This window comes from Microcaecilia unicolor, chromosome 1 (genome assembly GCF_901765095.1).
Source record: "Microcaecilia unicolor chromosome 1, aMicUni1.1, whole genome shotgun sequence".
Classification (NCBI taxonomy): Eukaryota; Metazoa; Chordata; class Amphibia; order Gymnophiona; family Siphonopidae; genus Microcaecilia; species Microcaecilia unicolor.
The window spans coordinates 627,314,332-627,336,893 of record NC_044031.1 but is presented as its reverse complement, the minus strand read 5'-3'; the positions used below and the strand labels follow the sequence as shown (position 1 = coordinate 627,336,893).

At 45.4% G+C, this 22,562-nt stretch overlaps 1 protein-coding gene across 3 annotated transcripts in view; it reads left to right on the top strand.

Moving 5' to 3' along the window:
• Nucleotides 1-846: 846 nt before the first annotated feature.
• The window catches only part of LOC115481494 (riboflavin transporter 2-like), a 62,661-nt gene continuing 40,945 nt past the window's right edge, over nt 847-22,562 (top strand). The window contains exons 1-3 of one of the 3 annotated variants that reach the window (XM_030220687.1): nt 847-916; nt 1,097-1,225; nt 20,636-21,672. In XM_030220687.1, the coding sequence (XP_030076547.1) occupies nt 20,663-21,672 (1,010 nt within the window). In that variant the 5' untranslated portion in view covers nt 847-916; nt 1,097-1,225; nt 20,636-20,662. Of the gene's footprint in view, nt 917-978; nt 1,294-20,635; nt 21,673-22,562 lie in introns of those variants that run through there. The other 2 variants (XM_030220668.1, XM_030220678.1) reach the window with 2 other exon arrangements.

Sequence of the window (22,562 nt, the reverse complement as noted above, 5' to 3'; positions counted from 1 at the left end):
ATGTATTATCCTGGATTGTAGTTATGAATTCAAAATATTGTAACACTATATAAGGTAAAGCACAAAGCTTTATAATTCAGACAGAGAATCTGATTGTTGAATCCCTGTCTCTCAGTGCTGATACAATAAACAGTTTCCTAAATTGCTATAGGATCTGGTTATTTAATTTGCTACCAATGTTAGTGGATGGGAATCTGGAACCTTTGAATTGGACTGTTTTGGATTGCCCAGGGACACCTGTTACCATCTGGTGCCAGGTGAGAACTTTTCTTCTTACTACAGTGCTGTGTATGGATGGGGGTTTTTTTCTCTGGTCCCTTCAGTGCCTCTTGATCTCTCACTTTTCTTTCCTCCTGCTAGTATAAAGCCAATATAGCATTACATAAACTTTGAAAGTAGTTTATTTAACTAAATAATTTGACCAAATATTTCAGCTTGCACTTTTGTTACTTCCTTCTCACAGCTGCGAATTTATTCTGTTCTTATCTCGGTGTTTCACTCTTGGGGTTGATTTCAGAAATACCCTTCTTTCTGGTTTAAAGGATCTTTGAGCCCCATTTCCTGGTTCAGGGGCTCCTGGGTGTGTCTCCTTTTTTCTGGTTGAGGAGCCCCCGGTTCTGTCCCATCTGAGTACAGGGAAATTGAGAGCGAGATGGCTGTTGAAGAATGAGAAGTGGAGCGACATGAGGGGGAGAGGTGTTGAAAAGTGACAGGGAGAGTGCAGAACATAAGACAAGGCAAGCTGAAACAGACCAAGTCATCTCTGACAGTGGGCAGTCCAGGTCCCAGAGATATTCATTGCGGAGAGAGAGAGGGAGAGTGGAGAATTTACTTGAGCAGTGAGAGGAAGAGATGGACAGTTTGGTGTGTGATGGAGAATGAAGAAGAGTGTAGAGAACAATTCCGATCTTGGAGGGTAAGGGGAGAGGTGGGGGTTTTCCTTCAGGGACTCTCACCATCAGTATTTTCTCAGGGGTTGAGGATCCCCTGTCCCAGAGAGCTTCCTTTCCTGCTCTGCCTGTCTGTGAGCTGCTGCAGGGCACGGAGGAAGCAGGGAGCCCTGCCCTCAGCTCTGATCTCTCCTCCTTTTCTCCAGTCAGGCCTGACAGTATGACAGTATCTCCAGTCATACACGGAGCTGTGCAGAGGCAGACTGCAAGGAAGCTGTGCCTATCTCAGGAACTGTGCACACAGACCAAGCTCACCTTGCTGTGCATAATCTCAGGTCAGTAGAGAAAGCTGTGTATTAAACTAGGACTGCTTGGAGTGTTCAAGAAACGCTGCATATTTCAGGTAAGACATAGTCTTTTTGAAAGCACTATGTACCTAAAACATTATTCCACTTGTAGACACAGAAGCAAGCTGTATCAGGAATCTTTAAATTGTGACTAAATTACTGCATTGCTGAATAGCTTTTGAGAGTTGTGTGTAGTAATAATAATAAAATAAAAAAGAGAGATTCCCTGCTCCAAAGAGCTTGCCTTGTACTTGTAGTCAAAGTTTAGCCCTTCAGTTATGGGTGCAGTTGGGGGAGGGGAGGGGGAAATCTCCCCCCCCCCCCCAAAAAAAAATGACGCAGACATAGGGGTCAGAACGAAGGCCCTTTTCCCGCTCACACGGTCAGCTGTGTCAGCAGAAAAAAGACCGGTCACACCCAAACTTCCTGCAAGGCTCTGTCAGCCCCCTGCCCCCCTCCCCCCCCCCCCCCCCTCCCTCAGCAGTTCTGGTCACATCATCTCAAATAAGATGTAGCAGAATTAGAAAAGGTACAAAGAAAGACAACCAAAAAAATGAAGAGAATGGAACTCTCTCATATAAGGAAAAGCTACAGAGGTCAGAGCTTTTTAGCTTGGAGAAGAGATGGCTGAGGGAGATATGACTGAGTCTACAAAACTGGAATGGAATGAGTAAATGTGAATCAACTGTTTACTCTTTTTCAAAAAGTAAGTGGATAAGGGGAAGTGCCATCAAATTACATTTAACGCACAGTTAAGCTCTGAAACTCATTGACAGAAGATGTGGTAAAAGATTTGTTAGAGATAAGCTTGGAATCATGCTACTTGTTGAGATTCTGCCAGGTATTTGTGATCTGGCCATGGCTGGACAGAGCTTACAATCTAATTAGGACAGACAGACAGAACAAACAAGAGATAATGGAATATTAAAGTGAGGATGATAAAATAAGGGTTCTGAACAAGTGAACAAAGGTTAGGAGTTAAAAGCAGCATCAAAAAGGTGGGCTTTTAGCTTAGATAGGAATCGGCTGGAGTGTAAATTTTAAGGGGCTTCAACGTTAGCTTCAGAACTTACTACAAGAACAGTACAGTACTGGGCAGACTTCTACGTTTTGCGCCCTGAGAAAGGCAAGGACATATCAAACTCAGATATACATATAAAGTATCACATACCATGTAAAATGAGTTTATCTTGTTGGGCAGACTGGATGGATCATTCAGGTCTTTATCTGCCATCATTAACTAGTTACTATGTTACTATGAGGGGCATAATCGAACGGGACGCCCAAGCTTTCCTGAGGGCGTCCTCGTAGGACGTCCTGGCGAAGGGGCGGGGAAACCCGTATTATCGAAACATGATGGGCGCCCATCTTTTGTTTCGATAATATGGTCGGGGATGCCCAAATCTCAACATTTAGGTCGATCTTAGAGATGGTCGTCCCCGGTTTTCGGGGATAATGGAAACTGAGGACGCCCATCTCAGAAACGACCAAATCCAAGCCCTTTGGTCATGGGAGGAGCCAGTATTCATAGTGCACTGCTCCCCCTCACATGCCAGGACACCAAGCGGGCACCCTAGGGGGCACTGCAGTGGACTTCGGAAATTGCTTCCAGGTGCATAGCTCCCTTACTTTGGGTGCTAAGCCCCCCCAACCCCCCTCCAAAACCCACTCCCCACAACTGCACAACACTACCATAGCCCTAAGGGGTGAAGGGGGATGCCTAGATGTGGGTACAGTGGGTTTCTGGTGGGTTTTGAAGGGCTCACATTTACCACCACAAGTGTAACAGGTAGGGGGGGATGGGCCTGGGTCCGCCTGCCTGAAGTGCACTGCACCCACTAAAACTGCTCCAGGGACCTGCATACTGCTGTCAGTTAGCTGGGTATGACATTTGAGGCTGGTAAAAAATATTTTTAAAGTTTATTTTTAGGGTGAGAGGGGGTTACTGACCACTGAGGGAGTAAGGGGAGGTCATCTCCAATTCCCTCCAGTGGTCATCTGGTCAGATCGGGCACCTTTTTGAGGCTTGGTCGCAAGAAAAAATGTACCAAGTAAAGTCAGCCAAGTGCTCGTCAGGGACACCCTTCTTTTTTCCATTATCCATGTGTTAAGCAAGCCCCAGTCCCGCCTTCGCTATGCTTCCGACACAGTCCCCGTGAACTTTGGTCGTCCCCGTGATGGAAAGCAGTTGGGGATGCCCAAAATTGGCTTTCGATTATACCGATTTGGGCGACCCTATGAGAAGGACGCTCATCTCCCGATTTGTGTCGAAAGATGGGCGCCCTTCTCTTTTGAAAATAAGCCTGCATGTATATGGAGAGAGATTTCATAGCTGCCGTAGGTGATAGAGACTATTTTTAACGGTTGTTTGAATATGCGGGATCAGAGTGAGTGATGAGTCTAGCAGTATCCAAAGATTCCTGACCTGTGATTTTAGGGGGAGTTCATACTTTCCAAAAGGTATTTTGAAGTCAGGTATTTGTCCACTCATGTTAGATAGCCAAAGAATCTCTGTTTTGCTTGGGTTCAGGTACAGGTTGTTGTTTTTTGCCCAGTCCTGAATTGTGATTAGGCAGGCAGTCAGTTTACTTAGAGCTATGGGTAGATCTGGTTCAATTGGTATGAGTAGTTGCATATCATCAGCACAGATGTAGAATTTAGTGTCCATCGATCAAAGCAGCTCAACATCAAAATACTTCTTGAATAGAAAAGTTTTCAGCGACTTCCTAAACAAATAATAATCTGAAATCCCTCGAAATTGAATTGGAATAGAATTTCAGAGCCTAACAGCAAAATAGCTGAAGGAGCTGTCAAAGAAATGTTTAAGTTGAATCTTGTTACTGAAGGAAGGACTAGATTTAAAGAATACTGTCTTCAAGTAAGTCGACTTAATGATGGATATTGAACCAAAACATTATGGTCCAATGGACTAGCACCATAGAAAATCTTATGAGTAAGGCAGACCATCTTAAAATCAACTCTAGCAGCAATAGGAAGCCAATGAAGGTTTCTAAGCAAAGGTGTAATACCAGTGGCGTAGCCAGACAACCAATTTTGGGTGGGCCTGAGCACAAAGTGGTTGGGCACAAAATTTTCTCTCTCCCCCCCTCTCCCCCAGCACTTCCCAACTCAAAATATAAATACTTTAGCTGATGAGGATCCCCAATATCCATCAGCTGGGGACCTCCACCAGAGATGGCCAGAACTCCTCTCCGCCAAGCCCAGCAGACAGTAGCAACTCCTCGAGCCACTGATGCCAGCACCCCATACATGCTTAGTTGTCAGTGGCTCCAGGATGCTGCCCCCATATGCCAAGCTCGGCGGAAGGCAGCTCCGGCCAGCCCCGGAAGAGATCCCCAGCTGGCAGGGCTTGGGGATCCCCACTAGCCACAGCAAGGTTCAGGGCTGCTGTTAACCATGCTGGTGACCAGGGCAGAAAATAAAGAAGCCCCTCCCCCAATTCCCTCTCCTCTCCAATCTCTTCATCTGCCGTTACAGTCACACTGACAGACCCTCACAAATTACAGAACAAGGGATCACAAATTAGAAATAAAAATATGTAGACAAAATTGAACTGGGAACCTCAGCATCCACTGCAACACTGGAGAAAAAAAAACACAAAAGCGCATTTCCTTTTCTACTTAACACAATAAAAAGACATCCACTATGCATGTTTCCCAAAGCTAACATATTCCATTTAAAACATTCAAATTAAAATGATTTTTCTGCCTTTATTGTCTGGCTATTTTATTTTTCCATCATGTTGGTTCCAATTTCTCTTTCCCACTTTCCTGTCTGTCTTCTGCTAATTCTTCAAGTGGCTGTCCATTTGTCTTTTTTCTCCTGTCATTTCATTTCCTCACTACACCTGCCTCTGAAATATTGATCTTTCCATTTTAGCTCTTTCCTTTCTTTCTTTTCTGCCTCTGTACACTCAAATTTCATCCTCTTTCTAAATCTTTTCCTTCTTTTTACTTTTCAGATATCTATTAAATTTCCATTTCCTTTCATCCACTAGTTCTCCCATTCCCCACCTCTCTCCTTCCCAGCCTATCATTCCTTTCCATCTTCAATCTACGCACCATTACCATATTTCTACCTCTGTAATCACTGTTCTCTCATTTATTTCCTTGCCATCTCCACTCCCTGGGCCTCTCCCCCATGCTTTCCACCATTCCCAGTGTCTCCCTCCCTCCACCCTTCCAGCCCAGCATCTGTTCCCTCTTTCTCCCATCCTCACCCTCTAGCCTGATATTTCCCTATCCCTTTTACCTCCCACCACCAGCATCTTCCTGTCCCATCTCTCTCCCCTCCCCCATTGTTCAGCATTTTTCCCTTTCTCTTCCCTACCATCCATTGCCCATCTTCTCTCCCTGGATCCACCTTCCTTCTTTCTCCCCTCCCCCGCTTGTGCATCTCTCCTTTCCTCTCCTCTCCTGCACCTTCATGTCCAACTTTTCTCCCTCTCCCTGCCTTGAGCTCCTGGTCTAACATCTCTCCCCCCCCCCCCCCCCCCCCCCCCCCCCCCCCCCCACACACACACACAGCATCTCTCCATCCTTCCTTCCCCTCACCTCAATGCCATGTTCAACATTTCCCCTCTCATCTCTCCCTCCTTTCCTTTCACTTCCACGTCCAACACTTTTTTTTCTCTCTGGTGCTTTACCACTCCTATGCAGCCTTTCCCTCCCTCTCCCCATCCCATCCACCCCACCCCACCCCTATCCAACAATTCTCCTCTCTTTCCCCTTGCAGCATCTCTCCATTCCTCCAGCCCACCTAGCACTACCCTGTCTCACTCCCTCATCCCCAGTGCTCCTGTCTCTCCCTCTCTCCCTGACCCCTCAAGCCACCTACCAGCATGCTGCACCTTTTTCCCCTCTCCCCCCTCCCCCCCAGCCACCCGCTGACATGCTGCACCTTTTCCCCTCTCCCCCACTGCCCCGATTTTTGTTCTCTCCCACTTCCAAGCTCCTGCCGGCGCGCAGCAGGCCCTCCCTCCCTTTCCATCCCCACCAGATATCTGCAGTGGAGCCGCACGGTGCCGCATCCGTCAGCACGCTGCCGCTACATGACTGCTTCCATCTGGCCGGCCTCACCTTCTCTGATACTCTTTCGGAAGAGGCGGGGCCAGCGCAGAGGAAGCACTCGTAGCAGCGTGCGGATGGCCCCGGCGCCGCACAGCTCCACCACTGCCGGACGGGGATGACAGGGGAGGGAGCAGGGAGGCAACAAAACCTGCGGCGCGCCGGCGGGTGGCTGGGAGGACGGAAAGCTGAAGTCGCGGTTTGGTTGAGTTGCACCATTGCTGGGTGGGCCGAGGCCCATCCAGGCCTACCCATGGCTACGCCCCTGTGTAATACGCTTATATTTCTTACAGCTGAAAATCATCCTTGCGACGCAGTTCTGTAGCAGTTGAAGTCTTTTTACAAGCTGGTGATTAATCCCAATATATAAAGAGCTACAATAGTCCAATTGAGGCAAAACCACTGCCTGAACCAACATCCTATATTGTAATGAATGAAATGAAGATCTTATTGCTCTTAACCATAGGCGGTCGGTGGCCCAACTGTTTGGGAAGGCTAAAGGGGTGGGATTAGGGGTGGGGTCAGGGGCGGAGCTTACATTCATAATTGTCTGACAACACACAGAAAAAAAAGTAAAAATAAGATAGTCACAATTAATACCTTTTATTAAATTGAGATATTAGATATGTATCATATGTCAAAGAATAAAGTGGTTGCTCAAAGCATATACTAACCACAATCGCTCAACTGCAAAACACTATGCACAACTTTGTGCAAAAACACACTCAGAACCTTACTGTACCATAAATATTACACTGGGCAGACCCTAATACACCAATATACCACACATATGGAAAATGCAGACAGTCAACAATATGAAACAAGGGATCATAACATCACAATTCTCAAGTCAAGCCACAAAACACCCTTTTAGGGTGGATAGTGTTCACAATGAGCTCCTTTTATTAACGACCATATGTAGATCCTTCATAAGGTAGTGTGTCATGATTTAGGCTCTAGACTCTTTCTGATGTTTTGGTGCCACCTCAGTAAGGCCAACACACAATCTCTCCACTGCAAAACACTATACACAAACTTGTGCAAAAACACACTCATAACCTTACCAAACCATAACAGCACTAATTCCAAGGACAGGACAAGCTACAACCTTATGCATGGAAAGGCAGCACTATAATTACACCGGGCTCTAAAACACCAGTACACAACCTAGTGAAACAACAACAAAAAAAAGGGCTGCAAATACTACACGCTAGCAGAATACTGCATCTTGATCACACATGAAAAACACATGACACAACAGATATGAAATACTGAACTGGAAAGTTACCTCAAGAAGTCAGACTCAGCATGCAGCAATACTAGAAAAATTGAAACTTACATGCAAAATATCACAGATGCACATTTCCAAAAGCTGACATATTTCAATGAATAAATTCTGAATAAAATACTTTTTTCTACCTTTGTTGTCTGATCATTTAGTTTTTCTATTCGCTTTGGTCCCAGTTTTATGCAGTGTCTTCTTTCCATTTGATATTTTTTCTCTCACCATGTCCACCATCCTTCTGTGTCCTTATGTGCCCTGTCTACCATCTGTAGCCCTGTCCCTACCCTTTCTCCATTTTCAACATCTGCCCTCAAAGTGTTCCAATCCAGCCCTTAAATTCAGCAATTTCCCCACCATCCATGTGCATCTACTTCCTCTGTCTTCTCTCCCCTCCATCCATGTCCAGCATTTCTGCTCTCTCCCTTCCACTCCATCCATGTGCATCTCCTTCCTTTGTCTTTCCTTCCCTACATCCTTGTCCAACATTTCTCCTCTCTTCCCTCCCCTCCATCCATGTGCATCTCCTTCCTGACTTCCCTCCCCTCCATCCATCCTTATCTAACAACTCTCTATTCTCCCCTGCCCTCTCCTCCATCCATCCATATCCAGCAAATTTCCTCTCTCTCCCCTGACCCTCTATCCATCCATGTCCAGCAATTCTCCTCTCTCCCCTGCCCTCCCCTCCATCTATGTCCAGGAACTCTCCATTCTCCCCTGCCCTCTCCTCCATCTGCCACAAGAAAAAGTGGAAAAGAACCAAGTTCAAGAGATCAGTCCAAACACCAGGGTAAGTTGCTCCAAACACAACTTTATTTGGGCCCTACACGGTCCGTGTTTCGGCTATAAAAAGCCTTCATCAGGGTTCAATCGATGAGTGCTCAATTTTTTTATCGACTGACGATGGAGCGCATGAATAATTATCTCTTGGTCAAGGAGGGTATAGTTTCCAAATCGAACAAAATTTTCATTTTGAATTTGTTCGAGTTGGAAACTATACCCTCCTTGACCAAGAGATAATCATTCATGCGCTCCATCGTCAGTCGATAAAAAAATTGAGCACTCATCGATTGACCCATGATGAAAGCGTTTTATAGCCGAAACACGGACCGTGTAGGGTCCAAATAAAGTTGTGTTTGGAGCATCTTACCCTGGTGTTTGGACTGATCTCTTGAACTTGGTTCTTTTCCATTTTTTCTTGTGGTGTTTTGTTTTTGTGGAAAGTGTGAACCCCATTTGTATTTTTGCTCTCCTCCATCCACCCATATCCAGCAAATTTCCTCTCTCCCCTACCCCCATTCATCCATCCATGTCCAGCAATTCTCCTCTCTCCCCTGCCCTCCCCTCCTGTCTAGCAATCTCTTCTCTCCCCCTGCCCTCCCCTTCTCTCCCCTCCATCCATCCATGTCCATCAATTCTCTCTCCCCTGCCCTCTCCTCCATCCATCCATGTCCAGCAATTCTCCTCTCTCCCCTGCCCTCCCCTCCTCTCCTGTCCAGCAATCTCTTCTCTCCCCCTGCCCTCCCCTTCTCTCCCCTCCATCCATCCATGTCCAGCAATTCTCTTCTCTCTCCCCTGCCCTCTCCTCCATCCATCTGTGGCCAGCAATTCTCCTCTCTCCCCTGCCCTCCCCTCCTCTCCAATGATCTGTTCTCTCCCTCTGCCCTCCCCTCCTCTCCAGCGATCTGTTCTCTCCCCCTGCCCTCCCCTCCTCTCTAGCGATCTATTCTCTCCCCCTGCCCTCCCCTTCTCTCCATGTCCAGCAATCTGTTCTCTCCCCCTGCCCTCTCCTTCTCTCCATATCCAGCGATATGTTCTCTCCCCCTGCCCTCCCCTCCCCTCCCATCCATGTCCAGCAATTCTCCCTGCCCTCCCTCAGCTCCCCGACAGCCCTCCTCTCCATTCCTTCCTGCCCCCCCCCCCCCACGCATTTAACCCTTCTACTCTTCGTGGCAGTGACGTCAGTGAAGAAGGCAGCACTGCAGGCTTGCCTCCAGCTTCTCCCTTCCCTCTTCACACAGTGTCCCGCCCTTGCGGAAACAGGAAATGCATCATGGCAGAAGGCGGGACACTGTGTGAAGAGGGAAGGGAGAATCTGGAGCCGGAGGCGAGCCTGCAGTGCCTTCTTTGTCACTGATGTCGCTGCTATGGAAAGTAAAAGGGTTAAAACACACGCACATGCGGGGGGGGGGGGGCGGAGAGGAGGAGGGCTGCCGGTCGGAGAGCTGAGAGCAGGAAGGAAGGAGGGACCATCGGAGAGTTTCCTGGCTGCAGCATTGCACTAGCCCTGCGCTTGTAGATGCAGCAGCCATGGGAAGGTCCTAAGCCTCCCCAAGCCTCTTATACAGGGCGCCTATGCCCAAATCGGCATAATCAAAAGCTGATTTTGGGCATCCTCAACATGTTTTGATATGGACATCCTTTCAAAACGTCCCAATCCAGGGGCGGGGAAACCTGTATTTTCAAACCGAGGTGGACATCCATCTTTCATTTCGAAAATACCGTCAGGGACGTCCAAATCCTTAAATTTGGTCATCCCTAGACTTGGTCGTTTCTGATTTTCGGTGATAATCGAAACCAAGGATGTCAATCTCAGGACCAAATGCAAGCCATTTGGTCGTGGGAGAAGCCAGCATATCTAGTGCCCTGGTCCACCTGACATGCCAGGACACCAAACAGGCACCCTAGGGGGCACTACAGTGGACTTCATAAATTGCTCCCAGGTACATAGCTCCCTTACCTTGTGTGCTGAATCCTCAAACCCCCACCAAAACCCACTACCCCCAACTATACACCACTACCATAGCCCATATGGGTGAAAGGGGATACCTAGATGTGGGTACAGTGGGTTTGTGGTGGATTTTGGAGGGCTCACTGTTTCCTCCACAAACTTAACAGGTAGGGGGGTATGGGCCTGGGTCCACCTGCCTGAAATGCACTACAGTACCCACTAAAACCACTCCAGGGACCTGCATACTACTGTCATGGACCTGAGTATGACATCTGAGGCTGGCAATCAATATTTTTAAAGATATTTTTTGAGGGTGAGAGGAGGTTAGTGACCACTGGGTGAGTAAGGGGCGGTCATTCCCGAGTCTCTCTGGTGGTCATCTGGTCATTTCGGGCACCTTTTTGTGCCTTGGTCATAAGAAAAACACGACCAGGTAAAGTCGTCCAAGTGTTCGTCAGGGACGTCCTTTTTTCTTTCAATTATGGGTCAAGGACATGCAAGTGTTAGGCACGCCCAAGTCCCGCCTTCGCTATGCCTCTGACATGCCCCCTTGAACTTTGGCTATCCCTGCGACGGAAAGCAGTTGGGGACGTTCAAAATCGGCTTTCGATTATACTGATTTGGACGACCCTGGGAGAAGGACGTCCATCTTCCGATTTATGTCGAAAGATGGGCGTCCTTCTCTTTCGAAAAAAAGACATAGATTCCCCTGTCTTAAGCACCAGATTTTAAGGAAATCTGGTTAGAGATGTGTCAAAGTAGAGCATTTTAGTCTTTGCTGCATTGAGCTTAAATAAATTCATTGAAGCCCAATGATGTATCCTATAAATGTACTCTGTGTTTAAATCATTCACATCAACCATATTCTTTGGCAGTGGTACCAAAATAAAAATGTCATCTGCATAAGAAGCGACATAAAATAATGAAGATATTAAAAAATTGCCCAATGAACTCATAAAAAACATTAAACAATATTTGCGACAGCCCTTAAACCACTTCAGAACAGTTCCACCCAGTCCTAAACCATCTAGCTTGTTTAATAACAATACATAGCCAACTGTATCAAAGGCCCCAGAGATGTCAAACTGTAATAGTATGGATGGAATATTTTGACTTAATAGGGATTTGACGTTAGTGACCAGAGTAACCAATATAGGTTCTGTGCTGTGCATTGGTCTAAAACCATACTGGGAATCATGAAGACAGATCCATTAGCTGGGACTCAAATATAGATTCAAGCAACATTGGAAACCACAGAATACTGGCTATTGGTCGAAAGTTAGCCATCTCAGTCGTGTCAGTTCCAGATGACATAGGTATAGGGGTCAAAATTATTTTCCTTATCTCACAAGGGAAATTGCCTTCTCTAAGTAAATCATTTATTAGCAATGTAATCAAGGCAACTATTTGCTTTGGAACAGAGCTGAGTAGGTAGGAAGTACGGTGATCTAAAATACAGAACTTTCCAGCTAACTTAATATAGAATCTACCTCCTCATTTGAAACCATTCTAAAATCGGTTCAAACAAGGTCAGCTTTAATACCAAATGTCTGTTTACCAATGTTATCAAATGGATTCAAGAAAATATCAGAGTTGGATGGCAACAACACGGATCTAATATTTTCTATCTTATTTCTAAAATAAGTGGCCAATTCTTCTGTAGTGCGCTGTAGTTCATCAGAAATTTGTGTGACTAATTGAGAATTAGTCACAGAACTAAACATTTTAAATAAAACCTTACTATCTGAATGCCCAGAACCAATTAGTTGCTGATAATAATCCTTCTTAGTTTCAACAGCTGCTAATTTACATAATTTGATCATCCTTCTCCATTCAAAGTTTTGATTAATATTTTTAGTTTTACGCCAAACTCTTTCTAAACAGCTATATGACCTGTGCATATCTCTTAACATTTCATTATACCAAGGAGATTTTTTACCATAAAGATTCCCTCCAGATTTTTCCAGTGGAAATTGGCTCAGAGCACTCTCTAGAGTAGTAACCAAAGAACTTAACATCCAAGGCAAATAAAAAAAAAGAATCTAAATGCTTTATTTATTTGTTACATTTCTATCCCACATTTTCCCACCTATTTGCAGGCTCAATGTGGTTTACAATAGTACTGTAGAGGCATTCGCCAATTCCGGTATAAACAGTTACACAGTGATGTTATGGTAGAATAGGGTTCATGTGGAACAAACAAACATACTGTATTAGGGAATCATATAGAAGAAGAGTTATGTTATGTCTATTACGTTCTTTGGTTTAGTCGTGTTGCTGGGTTCAGGTATTTAAGTAGGGTCGGTAGGGTATACCTTTTTGAACAGGTAAGTTTTTAGTGATTTCCGGAAGTTTAGGTGGTTTTACGTTGTTTTCACGGCTTTTGGTAGTGCGTTCCAAAGTTGTGTGCTTATGTAGGAAAAGCTGGATGCATAAGTTGATTTGTATTTGAGTTCTTTGCAGCTTGGGTAGTGGAGGATTAGATATGTTCGTGTTGATCCGGTTGTATTTCTGATTGGTAGGTCGATGAGGTCTGTCATGTATCCCGGGGCCTCGCCGTAGATAATCTTATGAACCAGGGTGCAGATTTTGAAAGCAATACATTCATTGATTGGGAGCCAGATACAACCAAAAACTATCAGTATCAATCTTCCTTCTTGGATTATAGTTGGACTTATCCTTAATAATATTTACATTACTTTCTTGTTTATATTGTAAATACATGGAGGCATATTTTCAAAGCACTTAGCCTTCCAAAGTTCCATAGGTTATCAATAGAAATCAAACAAAATAAAACATGGAAAAGAAAATAAGATGATACCTTTTTTATTGGACATAACTTAATACATTTCTTGATTAGCTTTCGAAGGTTGCCCTTCTTCGTCAGATCGGAAATAAGCAAATGTGCTAGCTGACAGTGTATATAAGTGAAAACATTCAAGCATTATTATGACAGTCTGACAGGGTGGGAGGATGGGGGTGGGTAGGAGGTATGCATGGGGACATCAAAGCATATCATTGATATTCTAACAGGATGGGTGTGGATAGGTGAGGGGTGGGGTGATCAACAGAGGAATACAGCTTTATGGTTTATAATGGGCTAGGAACCCCAGATCCTTGTTAAGTCCTTTCTGTTGGGTGTTAAAATATTCAATCATTCTGACTGATCACCCCACCCCTCACCTATCCACACCCATCCTGTTAGAATATTAATGATATGCTTTGATGTCCCCATGCATACCTCCTACCCACCCCCATCCTCCCACCCTGTCAGACTGTCATAGTAATGCTTGAATGTTTTCACTTATATACACTGTCAGCTAGCAAATTTGCTTATTTCCGATCTGACGAAGAAGGGCAACCTTCGAAAGCTAATCAAGAAATGTATTAAGTTATGTCCAATAAAAAAGGTATCATCTTATTTTCTTTTCCATGTTTTATTTTGTTTGATTTCTATTGATAACCTTAAGAGTGGACTAACACGGCTACCACACTGCTCTACAAAGTTCCATAGAAACCTGTGGAACTTTGGAATGCTAAGTGCTTTGAAAATGAGCAAAATTAGCCAGCTAAGGATCAGACCAAGCCACTGGGGTCCAACTTGTCTGAGATAAGAAAAAATCCTTAACCATACTAGAAAAAGCAATTAGGTCTAATTAATGACCCTTCTCATGGTGATGTTATAACATAGTAACATAGTAAATGACGACAGATAAAGACCTGTATGGTCCATCCAGTCTGCCCAACAAGGTAAACTCATTTACATGGTATGTGATACTTTATCAACCTTATACTGATAGTGCAATGAATCTAGAAAATCTATAAATTTGCTAACAGATGGGTCTTGCATTATTTCCAAATGCTGATTTAAATTTCCTACCAAAATAACATTTGAGAAAGAGGATGAAGATTTATCAATACAATCCAACAATTGAGGTTCAACCTTGGACCAGAAACATGATATTATGATCCACAGAGTCGAAGGCTGCTAAGAAACCCAGCAACATTAGTATCGAGGCAGATCCCCTGTCACAGTTTCTGTACAGATTATCAAGAAGAGACACAAGAACTGTCTCAGTTCCATACCCAGGTCTGAAGCCAGACTGACATGGGTCTAGCCAATTACTTTCAATTAGCCAGTCGTTGAGTTGAATGCAGACTGTCTGCTCTACAAGTTTTGTCAGGAAACAAATATTAGATACTGGTTTGTAGTTTTTGTGCATGTCCTGGTCAAGTGAGCTCTTTTTCAGTAGGGGGCACATCACAGGTATTTTTAGTGTTATTGGCAGCTGCCCTTCCACAAGAGAGGTGTTAACAATTTTAATGGCCCCTTCAATTAGGCCTATGCTCGCTTGTTGTACTATCTTTGCTGGTAAGGGATCAAGAAAGCAGGTTGTAGGTTGTAGACCATAGGCCTTTCAAGATTTTTTTCAAGAGCTTCCTCTGTGACCTGGTTCAATGAGTCCCAGATGGCTATGCATGGTGGGGAAGAGGGAGTGTTCTCTTCATTAGCTGGTAGAAACTTTGATAGGACTGTCTGTAGGTCCTGATGGAGACCTTTAATTTTGTTGGAAAAGTATATGGCAAAATCATTGCTGGTTAGTTGTGACTGGGAAGGCTAGTTCAATTGGGAGGTTTAAAATAGGCTGTTTACTATTTTAAATAGTTGCTTGGTTGGCCAGCTCTGAGGGAGTTTCCTCCTCCCTCCCTTCCTTCTTTCCTTCTTCTGCTTGTCTGCAAGTTTTTCTAGGGCTGAGGACAGCCAAGTTTATCTAGAACCCTGCCTTTCTCCTGTCCCAGGAAGATGACATCAACAGCATTCTTACTTTCAATGAGAGCATAGGGCAAGACTACAGTTCCCAGAAGACTTAGCCACTCCCCAGGCTCTAGCCCATTGTAGAGTTCAGGAAGCCTTTTCACATCTCTCCCCCCTCCACTGATCACAGATATAGAGCTTTCTCTTCTTTTGTGGGCATTCCCTTGCTGCTAGCCTATGTAGGGATCCTTGTATTCAGGCTATGGTCAGGTTGAACCCCTTATGACACCCTTAAGTGTTACAAGCTAATAGAACATCCTTCATAAAATAGAAGAAGGATCCAACTAAAGATAATATAAAACAGCATGAGGAATAGCAAGTAAAATGCAAAGCACTGATAAGGAAGGCAGAGATTTTGAAAAGAAGATTCTGTTGGACGCTGTTTTTTACAGGCAGAATTATCAGTGTTTGGGTTCTGGGTGTTAATGTTGGTTAGTAGGGCAGATTTGAGTGTGTTGTTTCCAGGGTTTTGTATTATTTCGTAATTTATCTGGTAGTGAAGGGAGAGGTTTTTTTTGCTATGATTGGAATGACTCCAAAATGTGTATATTTTTTTTTGTATTGTGAATAACATAGTAACATAGTAGATGACGGCAGAAAAAGACCTGCACGGTACATCCAGTCTGCTCAAGAAGATAATTTCATATGTGCTACTTTTTTATTTGTACTGTCCTCTTAAGGGCACAGACCGTATAAGTCTGGCCAGCCCTATCCCCGCCTCCCAACCACCAACCCCGCCTCCCACCACCAGCTCTGGCACGGACTGTATAAGTCTGTCTGCCCAGCACTATCCTTGCCTCCCAACTACCAGTCCCGCCTCCCACCACCAGCTCTGGCACAGACCGTATGTCTGCCCAGCACTATCCCTGCCTCCCACCACCGGCTCTGGCACAGACTGTATAAGTCTGCCCAGCACTATCCCCGCCGCCCAACCACCAGCCCCAGCACAGACCGTATAAGTCTACCCAGCACTAGTCCCGCCTCCCAACCACCAGCCCCGGCACAGACCGTATAAGTCTGCCCAGTACTAGCAGTATAGTAAGGGACAGGGTCCTAATTCTGCTCGGCATCCATTATCAGGGTGTTGATGTAGGTTTTCTGTTAGGGTTTTGTCCTGTTCTGTGTAGTTTTGGGTTAATATCAGACACCGTAACTCACTACCACACGACAGGATAGTGTGAACGATACTTTTTTTTTTTTTTGTTACATTTGTACCCCGCGCTTTTCCCACTCATGGCAGGCTCTATGTGGCGGGCAATGGAGGGTTAAGTGACTTGCCCAGAGTCACAAGGAGCTGCCTGTGCCAGGAATCGAACTCAGTTCCTCAGTTCCCCAGGACCAAAGTCCACCACCCTAACCACTAGGCCACTCTTCCAGTTTTAATTGTAATTGTACTTGGAGGTTTCTTTGTTAGTTTTCTCTTGTCCTGTTCCAGGATGTTTTTTCATTTTTCTTGGGTCTTTATTTTTATTTATTTATTGCATTTGTATCCCACATTTTCCCACCTCTTTGCAGGCTGAATGTAGCTTACAATAAATCATGTGTAGTGGAAATACATTAGCAAATAAACATATAGTATTACAGAAGGATCTTGGGCAATATGATGAAGATAAAGCATCCTATATAATAATTCTCACCTCCAACGTTCTGTGCTTGGAACCGTGGATCCCTGGAGGTGGTCTGCTAGGCAGACACGCACTGACGTCACGACAATTGATTCCAAGGCAAGGGGAGGAGTAGGGAAATACACACAGCGTGTTTCCCTACTCCTCCCCCTGCCTCGGAACCCCCAGCACTACGGCCCCCTTGACCCCCCCCCCTTCCGCGAACCTGTCGACCCCCCCCCGGCCCGCTGAAAACCGCCCCCCGCCGCCGTTGTGGACTGCCTGTGCTGACGGGGGACCCAAACCCCCGACAGCCGAAGTGCTGTTGTGCCCTTCGCGTTGCTTCCTCAATCATCTTCTCTGCACAGATAGTCCACAATGGCGGCGGGGGGCGGTTTTCGCCGGCACGGGGGGGGGGGGGTCGACAGGGTCACAGAAGGGGGTGGTCAAGGGGGCCGTAGCATGGTGGTGGGGGGGGGAGAAATTGCCTGCCTAGGGCCCGTTTCCTTGCCTTCAGAAACGGGCCTTTTTTACTAGTAGTAGTAGTAAAACAAGCAGATATTATAAGACAGTTCTGAATATATGTGGAGGAGTTGTGTATATTCATATTGGTTGATCTTTGTGGTATGCCTTGTTAAAGAGATGGGTCTTCAGTATTTTGCGGAAGTTTATTAGTTCATTAATCGTTTTTATGTTGCGCGGCAGTGCATTCCATAACTTTGTGCTCAAGTAGGTGAAGTTTGACGCGTGCATTAGTTTGTATTTTAGACCTTTGCAGTTAGGGAAGTGTAGATCAAGGAATGTGCGGGATGATCTTTTGGCATTCCTGGATGGTAAGTCTATCAGGTCTGACATGTAGGCTGGTGCACCTCCGTGAATGACTTTCCTGCTTATAATCGAATGAGAAAAACGCCCAAGTTCCGACCTAAATCGGGAGATGGACGTTTATCTCACAAAAACAAATAACACGGTATAATCGAAAGCCGAACTTCGACGTTTTCAACTGCACTCCTTTGCGGAAGCGTACAAAGTTGACGGGGGCATGTTGGAGGCGTGGTGAAGGCGGGACTGGGGCATGGTTATCACCCGTACAGAGATGGGCGCCTTTCGCCGATAATGGGAAAAAAGTATGCGTTTGTAGCTAGAATTTAGGGCACTTTTCCTGGACCCTGTTTTTTCACAAATAAGGCCCCAAAACGTGTCCTAAATGACCAGATTACCACCAGAGGGAATCGGGGATGACCTCCCCTGACTCCCCCAGTGGTCACTAACCCCCTCCCACCACAAAAAATGATGTTTCACAACTTTTTATTTTCACCCTCAAATGTCATACCCACCTCCCTGGCAGCAGTATGCAGGTCCCTGGAGCAGTTGTTAGGGGGTGCAGTGGACTTCAGGCAGGTGGACCCAGGCCCACCCCCCCCCTACCTGTTACAATTGTGCTACTTAATGCTTAGTCGTCCAACCCCCCCAAACCCACTGTACCCACATGTAGGTGCCCCCCTTCACCCCTTAGGACTATAGTAATGGTGTAGACTTATGGGCAGTGGGTTTTGAGGGGGATTTGGGGGGCTCAACACACAAGGGAAGGGTGCTATGCACCTGGGAGCTCTTTTACCTTTTTTTTGTCTTTGTAAAAGTGCCCCCTAGGGTGCCCGGTTGGTGTCCTGGCATGTGAGGGGGACCAGTGCACTACGAAACCTGGCCCCTCCCATGAACAAATGCCTTGGATTTATTCGTTTTTGAGCCGGGCACTTTCATTTTCCATTATCGCTGAAAAGCAAAAACGCCCAGCTCACAAATTGTCGAATAAAACATGGACGTCTATTTTTTTCAAAAATACGGTTCGGTCCGCCCATTCACGGACCCGTTCTCGGAGATAAATGCCCATGGAGATAGATGTTTTCGTTCGATTATGCCCCTCTTTGTGAACTAGGGAGCCTATTTTGAACGTGATGCGTTCTTTAAGTGGGAGCCAGTGTAATTTTTCTCGTAGGGGCTTAGCACTTTCATATTTTGTTTTGCTGAATATGAGTCTGGCTGCAGTGTTCTGGGCTGTCTGAAGTTTCTTGATTATTTGCTCTTTACAGCTGGCGTAGAGTGCGTTACAGTAATCTAGATGGCTGAGCACCATTGATTGTACCAGGTTACGGAAAACAGTTCTTATGAAAAAAGGTCTTACTCTTTTTAATTTCCACATTGAGTGGAACAACTTCTTGGTTGTGTTTTTCGCGTGGGTCTCGAGTGTTAGATGTCGATCGATGGTAACTCCAAGAATTTTTAGGGTGTCCGAAATTGGAAGGTTCAGATTTGGTTTGTTAATGGCGGTGAACATGTTCTTGTTATGTTGAGAGGTGAGAATAAGGCACTGGGTTTTTTCTGCATTAAGCTTCAGCCTAAATGCATCCGCCCATGAATTCATGATTTGGAGACTTTGGTTAATTTCATTGGAAATTTCCTTTAGATCTTGTTTAAATGGGATGTAGATCGTTACGTCATCTGCATATATGTATGGGTTGAGCTTTTGGTCTGATAGTAATTTGGCCAAGGGTATCATCATTAACTTGATTAGAGTCGGTGAGAGGGGGGATCCCTGTGGGACTCCGCATTCAGGTACCCATGTGGCTGAAGTAGTCGAGCTAGATGTCACTTGGTATGATCATGTGGTTAGGAATCCCTTGAACCAATTGAGAACGTTACCTCTAATTCCGAAGTACTCAAGGATATGTAGTAGTATTCCATGATCAATCATGTCGAAAGCGCTTGACATGTCAAATTGTAGCAGTAGTATGTTCTTTCCAGTTGCAATCATTTGTTTGAATTTAGTCATGAGAGTAACTAGTACTGTTTCAGTACTGTGATTAGACCGAAATCCTGACTGGGAGTCATGGAGTATTGAGAATTTATTTAAATAGTTTGTGAGTTGTTTGGTCACCAATCCTTCCGTTAGTTTGGTTATTAAGGGGATAGATGTTACTGGCCTGTAGTTGGTTAATTCACTGACACCTTTCTTTGCGTCTTTGGGTAAGGGGGTGAGAAGAATGTTTCCTTTCTCCTTCGTGAAGAGTCCATTTTGTAACATATAATTCAAGTGTTTCGTTATGTCTGTTATAAATTGTTGAGGAGCAGATGTCATAAGGTTGTTTGGACATATGTCTAGTTTGCAATGAGATTTGGTAAATCTTTTGAGCATTTGGGAGATGATATCCTCTGATAATGTCTCAAAGTTGGTCCAGGTTCTATCTACTGGATAAATGCCAGGGTCTGGGTCTAGACAGTCAAGAAGTTCAGTATAGTCGATGGTACTGACAGGTATCTTAAGTCGTAGTTGTACGATTTTCTCGTTGAAGTATCTCGCTAGATTGTCTACCCCTGGTGTGTCTTTGCTGTTGGTTGTAACTGGTGTAGTATCTGGTAGCTTATTCATGAGTTGGAAGAGTTTGTGTGTGTCCTTGTAGTTTGGTCCAATTATAGTTTTATAATGTAATCTTTTAGTTTGTCTTATGGTGTACCTCTTGTCAGTCAGGTTTTCAGGATATCCATAATGAATATGCATGAACTTGATTTGCATACACTGCCTCCACTATATGCGAATCTCTTTCATGTATATTCATTGTGGATATCTTGAAAACCTGACTGACAAGGGGTACTCCAAGACTAGACTTGGCAAACACTGTTATAGGGAACACACCTATGAGAGTATTGAGTATATAACTTCCAGATTCTAGATCAGACTTGGTTCCATTCCAGAACAGGCTAAATCCCCACATAATACCACTGTACTAAGAAAATGTAAGACAGACATGTGCTCAGTGATATTGACAGATATAAAGGGTTATCTCCCTGCGACAATTCATTCTTTTCCTTTCTCGTTTCAGATACCCAGGGAGCTGTATACAGGAGCCATGGCTCTGGAAGTCCACTTGCTGGCCTGCCTTCTGGGAATGGGCTCTTGGGTGGCCATCAATGGAATGTGGGTAGAGCTACCACTGATAGTCCCAGATGTGCCTGAAGGTTGGCATCTTCCTTCCTACCTCACTCTTCTCATTCAGTTTGCCAACCTTGGACCCTTATTTGTGATGCTATTGCACCAGTTCCAGCCAGCTCGGCTAAATGAAACAGCTATTATTTACACCATTATCAGCATTGGGGTTTTGGCATGCCTGCTTCTTGCCTTCTTCTGGAGAGAGACTACTATAGTGGGTGGAGCCCCCCACAGTACTGCCCTCCTTGTTCTCATATTCTTTCTCTCCATGGTAGACTGCACATCCTCTGTGACCTTTCTGCCCTTCATGATGCGGCTCAAAACCCATTACCTAAGCACCTACTTCATTGGTGAGGGTCTCAGTGGCCTAATTCCTGGCTTTGTAGCTTTGGCACAGGGAGTGGGGGTTGTCCATTGTGTAAATGGGAGTCTTCCATCTACCCATCTTTTGGACACCAACATCACCATCTCCTCCCACTTGCAAGCAGTGTACCAGCCAGCCCGATTTCCTGTTAAGGTCTTCTTCCTCTTCCTCAGTGGGATGATGGTTATATGTCTTACTGCTTTTGTGCTTCTCAACAACCTGCCATCTGCACGCCGGGAGCAGGACAAAGTAAGAGCACAGCCTGGGATTCAGAAAGAAGGCAGAAAATCCAAGTTAAGTAAGAGGAAGATGGCAGAACAAAAACCCATGATCAATGACCAAGAACAGATACAAAGCTCCTTTGGCACCGGAACGTTCTCCTGGTCCCAGATCATCTATATCTTTCTGCTTCTGGCCTGGGCAAATGCACTCACCAATGGTGTACTGCCTGCAGTACAGTCCTATTCCTGCCTGCCCTATGGCAACTCAGCCTACCACCTCTCTGCCACCCTGGCTGCTTTGGCAAATCCACTGGCATGCTTAATCACCATGGTTCTACCAAACAGGTAAGGTACAAGTACATAACCCCCCCCCCCCCCCCTTTTTCCATCATATAGACAACTTTGGCTCTAAGATTTCTGCCAGCCCCAGCATTTTCCATGAAATTCCACAGCAATTAAAGCCCTTCCTTGTTCCTCCATTCTTTATGATACAGGAGTCTCTGGCACTTACATCCTTTCCCTTTCTTCCAGATACAGGGGTTCACAGGATTTATAAACCTACCTCCATTCTCCATGGGCTGGAGCTAGCAGTAAGCAAATTAAGCAGCCATCTAGAGTTTCATGATTTTGGGCTGGCCGGCACTGCACTGCAAGAAGGAAGGAAACTGTGGACCAGAAAAAGGCACCTGCCATCCCATTCATAGGGCCCATTTTAGACTGTGTTACTGGATACTTGAACAGGATGTTCTGGGGTGAGGACTGCAGGAAGAGGGGCAGGTGTAGAAGAGTAGCTTGTACGGGCAGGCAAGAGGTGACACAGTCAGTGGCCTCCAGCTGTTCCTTCCCATATGGCAGTGTCACACTATAGCTGACGAAGCAACAGCAAAAGAAGAAACAAGTATGATCCCCATCCCCCAATGGCCAGCAAGAGGATGGGTTCAGCACTTTTCACCTGCTGTTGGTGCAGTGGCTTCAACTGTCTGCCAGTGCTTCTCTTTTCCCTTCTCTGTGGTTTACACAATTTATCTGAAGGAGGCAGTGAATCAACAGCAGGCCTCTGCTCCCCCATGCCAGCATCAGTTGCCAACCCTCAACCCTCTGCCCCCAGCTCCTACCTGAGGCAGCAGTGCCGTTGTGTGCACAGTGAGAAAGCATACACTACTTCTCTTCCTCAGGATATCCAGCAGGTTTGAAACATGTTGAAGCACTTTCTATTTCCCACCAGAAACAGGAAA